Raw genomic sequence first — 7,083 nt, forward strand, 5'->3', positions numbered from 1 at the left:
ATTTGGCATGTTTAGAGTTGGTTGGTACAAACATGCAGAGTTGACCAAATTTGTCAGACTTTCAGACATTTTCGGCCAAAAATCTGAAGGTTTGACAAGTATGATATTTAGGTTTTTTTATTTTGTTTTATTTTTTTTAGGTAAGACCAATTGTCTGACAGCAATTGTAATTTAATTAATGAAGTCATTTTGTTTGGTCTGACAAAATTGGATAATGTATCAGACCATAATCTGATAGAGATATAAATATTTCGTCAACTATGAACATGTGTTGAACTTATATTGTCGCAAAGCATTCATGAGAAAAAGATGTGTAAATCTTGATAATATTGTTCACATTAAATTTCAAAGATTCTTTTTTATTCAATAACAGAGTTAAATATGTAATAAACTGTTGATACTCATATTTGGCCATGTTTCAAAATTTAATATTAACTATTGCCTATGGTGAAAGGATGAATCTGTTGAGCTACCTGATAGGGGATCCAACTCGAATATGTCGAACACTTGTGCAGGGTACCACAGCCATGCTCATCCTTCCAACAGTCACTGTTCGTGTGACAGGACCCGAGATTTCCTTTGATGAAATGGATACATCATTAAGGGACGAAACGACACCAGCAGTTTTCATCTCTGCCATAATTTCTGCTTTTGACATTTTTGTGACACTTTGCCAGAACTGTTTAGATATCTGTAACCTTGTTTGTGGATTGCCATTCTTGTCCTCATGCAACAACTTCATGAATTGTCCATCAAAGGCAACACAAGGCACATGTACTTTCAACTCTGATAACTTATCTAGAGTGTCTTCCAAAATGGAACGCATAACAGTCATGGGTAGACTATATCCTTTCAGGAAGTAACAGACTGGTGTGCCTGTTAGCTGGTTTTTGCTCCACAGCCTATCAGTATCTGATGCAACTAATGTGATTAGCTCGGTTGCTTTTTTCTGAGGAGTTGGTGAACTTTGGCGTTATGGGCGGAAACACTTTCAACAACCGATGTGGCATCTTTCTTTTCCCACTGCACATTTATGTTTGGGAGATCGGTCAAGAAGGGATCAGGATACAAGTGGGTTGTGAGGGACTCTGATGATGGGTTGGTCACATTGCTCTCCACAGCTTCCACTGATGAAACTTCGGCAATAAGTTGACAGTTTTCTCTTGCTGCGCTCTTGATCTTGTCTGAAAATTGAGTTAACTTACTAGAACTTCAAGAACTTTTCAAGCCGCCAAGTTTTCCACGTTATGGTAACCGGAATTAATCACTTTCGCTTCGGTCTCCGCCGTTTCGTGACGGAAATAACCGATGTTGCTTCCATTCCCCACCTTTCTATTTTGGGATTGACCGTTCTTGTGTCCATCATGACCGTTCTTGCGTGTAGAATAAACGTGTTGGTTTCGGTTATATCTGCTATTGCGACCGTAATTACTCTGTTGGTTTCAATTTCGGCCGCTTTTTCATCGATTTTAGCTGTTTTTGTAACAAGAATGACGGGTTTTCATTCTGTCTGACAACGTTGGCATCCATTTGTTCGGGGGGCTTGATATAGGGCCATCGCAGAATTGCTCTGTGGCCAAAATGGCGGCCATTTTACAAAATGGCCACCACCGGTTGTTATTTTACCATTTTCTTCGGTTCGAGACCAGCTGGGATATCGATTCTGGTGGTTAATCATACATTTTCAAGAATGAGGAATGCAGTTGTACTCTTTATAACATGCTAGCAACTACCAAACTACATATATGTAGCATTCAGGGAATTAAATAATCGTAAACCATCAAATATTCGCGGAGTAATGCACATTTTCCGGAATTTCAGAATTAGCCCATGAGTTGTGTGCTGACCTCATAGTTATGTTTATGTGTATTCATATATTTTGCTGCATATTCACACAGAACATCATAATAATGTCACAATGATCATCTATGTTGTTAGTACAGCTTTTGTGTACTGTGTACACCAAGTAACAACACCTAATCTGCATGTTTATCTGTATGCTTTCAGTTGACCTGGACTGTGACTGTGGTGGCAGCCAACATATTTTCCTGGAAATTTCAGTTTGTGGTGGTGGTATAACTAGTACATACTGTACTCATATTACAACTAGTAGATCCTGTTCTAAAGTAGCATAGTGCATGGGGACAATGGCCAAACTATACAAGGTGGAGAACTGTGATGAGCCTCGCTCATCAGGTAAACAGTGCCCAACCACAGACTGGAACAAATGTGTTCTGTGTCGAGAAGACACAGATGAGATGCTGACATGTCCATATAATTCAGCACGTGGCACAGATGGGGCAGGATACAGGACCATAGCTGAGCATCTTGTAGCATTCGACAAGATCAGTTGCCTGCCAAGAACACGAAAACTGTCACAACTGGATGAGGGTCAGGGCATTGAGGCAGCATTCCAGGTTCACAAAGCCAAATGGCATGACTCCTGCAGACTGCAGTATAACAAAACAAAACTTCAGAGGGCTGAAAAGAGGAAAACACACCACGATGATGACCGAGAAAACCACAAGTTCACCCGTCAGAGCATTTAACGTGAAACTCATTCAACAAAGACATGCTTCTTCTGTGGCAAATCTGCAGCAAGAGATGTTTTTCATAATGCATCAATATTCGAACTTGACATTCGTGTGAGGCAGTGTGCCCTCAAACTACAGGACAAACACCTCCTATCCAAACTCGGTGTTGGAGATCTCATTGCCCAAGAGGCTAAGTACCATGCTCAGTGTCTTGCCTCTCTGTACAATAAAGCGAGGGGCACAAAGACATAATAATCTAATGTAGACACTGTTAACCATGGAATTGCATTCGCTGGACTTGTAGCCTATATTGAGGAAGTGCGCAAGGACAATATGGTTGCAGCACTGTTCAAGCTAACAGACTTGGTCAATCTGTACAGTACCAGACTGGAACAATTGGGGACACACGTGACGGGGCGTGTAAACAACAACCAAACTCAAGAACAGAATACTGGGTTACTTCCCAGACATGGATGCTCACAAGCAAGGTCGCGATGTGGTGCTCGTGTGCAATGAGGATGTTGGTGCTGCATTAGGGAAATCATGCGAGTACGATGCTGACAATGATGCAGTTCATCTTGCCAGAGCTTTGATCATCTCGCCTTTGGTGATGTCACTAGAGCCTTCTGTGCCTTGGCTACCACCTCAGACACCATAGACAACTGGATGGAGTCTCTGGAGCGATTCGTGGTATTGCTCTATGACCTATTGCTCTATGACCGTACTTGCAGCCTGGAATCAGTCAATAAGGCACACAATCAGCTGTTCACCCAGAAATGTAGAGACATTGAAGGACTCCCTCCAACTCAAGCAGCACTGATTCAGCACACAAAGAGGGCTGCTGTGGCAGAAAAATAATTATATTCATGTATTCTCAATTATAATTGTTGCTGGTGCTTTATAAATCTAATTTTTATGCTATAGTCGAATTGGCTGTCAGTTATGTTTCCCTTTACCCAAGAGTCTTTTGACCTAGATATTGATAAAAGGAATGCCTTGCAATGAAACAGGGTGACCTGGTTGATAACACTGCAACTTTTGCCATGATTATGTCATTCTCTTTCACCCAGTGGACACGTTTTGCAGTTGGAGTTCTTTTTCCTCATGCTTATCAGCTAACCCTGTAGTTCTCCCCTCCCATTCTTTGGAATGTCAAGTTGTGTATAAGAAGAATTGCTTCAGGCTTATGTTTCATTGAAGTCCATTGGAATATTTCAGTCAAGCATTCAATGTTCTTCCTCCGTATATACAAAATTAAAGATTCTCCTTTGGTATGCTGATCCAACTTGTGGAAATTGAGTTATTTTCCCTGACAGCTGCCAACCAAGCTGGTCACTCCTGGGGACAGATGATGGTTGCAGTCCCGGAACTCCCATCCCCAGGTGGCTGGGGGTGGAAGAAGAAGGACACAGGTGGATGGGAAGTTCACTGGACCACACTGCCGGAAGCGACCCAGGCCTGTCGAGAACTCATACGCTGTGGATGCAAAAAGGGGTACAGAGGACAGTACAAATATGTCAAGGCAGCACTTCAGTGCACTGCCCTTTGCCACTGTGGTGGACTGTGTTCTCAAAACTAACATTATGTTACGAATATGGAAACCATGAGCACTCAACATACAGGTCCCAAAAGTTAGTTATGACGGTTAGTATGTGTGAGACAGGTCCCTTCCTTTTGTCTAGTGGGAGCATCGAATGTGTGCGTTGTGATGTTTTTTTTCTTGTTAGGTGAATACATTGAATCAGCCATATTATAAATCACCCCATCTGCACGACCCCTTCTGCCCATCACGCTCCGTCACCACCCGTTGGCTGCTCGTACCTTGACTTGCCGAGAGGGGGCCTCGTGGTTCAGGTCCTCGGTCCCCACAAACGGTGGTTTTTGTATGGTGACTCCACTGACTCTTTCAGCATACCCTGTTACTCTTCGCGAGTGAAGCCACATGGAGGAATAACTGGGGTTTCCTAGCAGGGGCCAAGGCCCCGCCCCGTAAAGGCTGTGCCCGTTGGCCAATGAGGGGTGGACAGCGAGGTGATTTTCGCCAAGAGCCCCTCCCCGTGGTGGGAGTACACATGTCTCGGAGGCTCTCTGAAAGAGTCAGTCGTGGTTTGTTGGTTTGTGCTGAGTCGGTTTGTGCACGGGGAAAGAGGCAGTCGAGTTTGTTTGCATTGGCTGAGGTAGTCGAGTTTGTTCTCGGTGGTGGAACAGTCGTGTTTGTTTGCAGTGGCTGTTAAGGGGAGAGGAGTATTGTGGACCCGACTATTCGCCACCTGATTTCCGCTACGACCCAAGGCTCCCGCACGTGTGACTGGGATCAGGCGGACGACCCTTGGCAGGTGCCGCACCCCAGAGCACACTTTCCTTTCGATGACCCACAGGTGCCCATCCGAACTCTGACCCCCAGCTCATCTCTCCTCACAGCTGTGAAGGTCCAATAAAGATTCTGGTTTTCTTTTCCCTTTTGTATGCGTGTCTGCGTGTGGGCCTGTCTATAAGTAGAATTGTTTAAGTGCTTTTGCAACATTGTAAATACTGCATTGCATATTCGCTTGAAGTATCGCCTCTGTCTCTTTTGATTTACTGTAAATAAATTTATTAGAAATTATCCCAGTCTGTTTCCGTCCCTCCTTACATTGGTCCAGCGTGGTCCGGATCTGAGTATAAGCTGAGTTTCATTCCCGGTAATCGGTAAGAATAGCCGGGATGTCCTGGGCAGGCCCCATTCGACTGCAACGGGCCTGAAAGGTAGGTGGTAAAGCGGTAGTCGGTAATGTAAACTTACCGCTGCCGGTCAGGTAAATCCAGTTTGACCAGGCGTTCTGAGGGGGTGGATCCTTGGAAGACGAGACTGCATGGATACTTCGGTACTTTGGCTCCAGACGAATAACCCTACGCCACGCGGTCGAGATATTGGCGTTCCATGGTCGGTTACGCAACCCATCGGCTCGCGGAGTTATCCGCAGCGACGGCCTATGATTCCGGGGGTTTGGTGGGAGACGAGGTAACCTCCCCCACCTGGTGGCCATTCTCACCACCGACCCTTGGCCTATAACAATTACATTTCATTGAAAACCTGTAATATTACCATGGAAGGCCTTACCTGGTTAATAATGGAAGGACTTTCATCGACTTGCCCTCTCCACTAACATGTCAAACAACAATGGGACATGCACTATAGATTTTGCAAGATACAGCATAATCTCATGAATTGTGTGCTCATATAAATAAATTACCAAATATTATAAAGGAAACATTGTGTCTGCATTGGACTCTCATGAATATGTCACAGTTTCAAAACATGTACATGTATAACTCCACCAATATTAAATGCGTTTATAATTTTACTATTACTTATTTCACTGAAAGCTAGATATATGCAGTTAAGTGGTTGTTAGAGTAGTTATAGCATGTTGTAAATAGTACCACTGCATTCCTCATCCTTGAAAAGGTACGATTGGCGACCAGAATCAATATCTTGGGTAGTCTCGAGCCTGAGCTACTGGTAAAATAAACAACTGGTGGTGGCCATTTTGGAAAATGGCGACCATTTTGGCCACAGGACAATTCTGTGTTGGCCCTATAGCTAAATATCTTCCTTCGGGCATGCTCTAACAGTGTGCCAAAGCTCATGATTGTATCATCAAAGGCACAATTCATTCCCATATCTGCCGGACTATCAGGGATGTGTTCAGTTACAAAGTTTCTTGTAGATCTTGCAAATCCTGCACTCGCAACCAATCAGATTACTTGATAGAAAGAGCGCAATCCCATTCCGTATTATTAAACAGGTTACGCTACACCTGTATTTGGGTTTGTCACTGCATCAGGAATGTGTTCGGTTACAAAGTTTCTTGTAGAGCGCTCACCAAGTAGCTGAAGCACTGAAGCAAGCACTCCGTGAGAAACCGTTGATGGGTCATTCTTCCTCAGTTCACGTAAGGGTTGTAATCCGACCCCCTCAGATTTGGCTAATTTTTTGCATGTATGTTACATATGATAGTCTATGTTCACATACAAAATTTTAGCTAAATCCGACTCGGGGTTGACGAGACCTTGAGAACTTTTGACCTTTTCGACGAATGTCGCGTTTCCACCAAAATTCAAATCCTCATATCTCTGCAACCCCTTGCCCTATCTCGATTATTTTGGTGTCGCTGGAAAGGTAATTGTCCATAGAATGCAAATACAGCATCGGTTCGTCGATCTAGTTAAGTTAGGGGTGGATGATTTTTGGACATGACATTTGACCTTGACCTTGAAGACCTCGTGACCTTGAAGACCTCGTGACCTTGACCTGACCTTGCATTAAAATGAAACTTCATACTGTCCACTACAACATATCAAAAAACTGGAGGGGTAGCATCGGAGGGGTAGCATTTTTGTTCTCGAGATATTTTCGGCCAAATTTCAAAGGTTGTAAAAATGCAACCAAATCATGACGTAGACATTTGATGGATGCACGGGACAATATAAAAATTAGTGTAATTTTTTGAACCTGTGCTTTCATTTGGAGGATTTTGGAATCAATGCTGAGTGGAACTTTTTTGCC

General features: G+C 43.6%; 1 protein-coding gene across 1 annotated transcript in view; it reads right to left on the reverse strand.

Annotated features, from left to right (window-relative positions):
• The window catches only part of LOC147007043 (uncharacterized), a 2,929-nt gene extending 1,239 nt beyond the window's left edge, over positions 1-1,690 (reverse strand). Inside the window, exon 1 of the mRNA XM_085867609.1 lies at positions 474-1,690. Within this exon, the coding sequence (XP_085723735.1) occupies positions 474-835 (362 nt within the window). The 5' untranslated portion in view covers positions 836-1,690. The remainder of the gene's footprint in view (positions 1-473) is intronic.
• Positions 1,691-7,083: the final 5,393 nt, after the last annotated feature.

The sequence above is a fragment of the Eptatretus burgeri genome, unplaced genomic scaffold, assembly GCF_056783735.1.
Source record: "Eptatretus burgeri isolate ZD-2024b unplaced genomic scaffold, Ebu_testis_v1 Ebu_testis_scaffold_878, whole genome shotgun sequence".
Classification (NCBI taxonomy): Eukaryota; Metazoa; Chordata; class Myxini; order Myxiniformes; family Myxinidae; genus Eptatretus; species Eptatretus burgeri.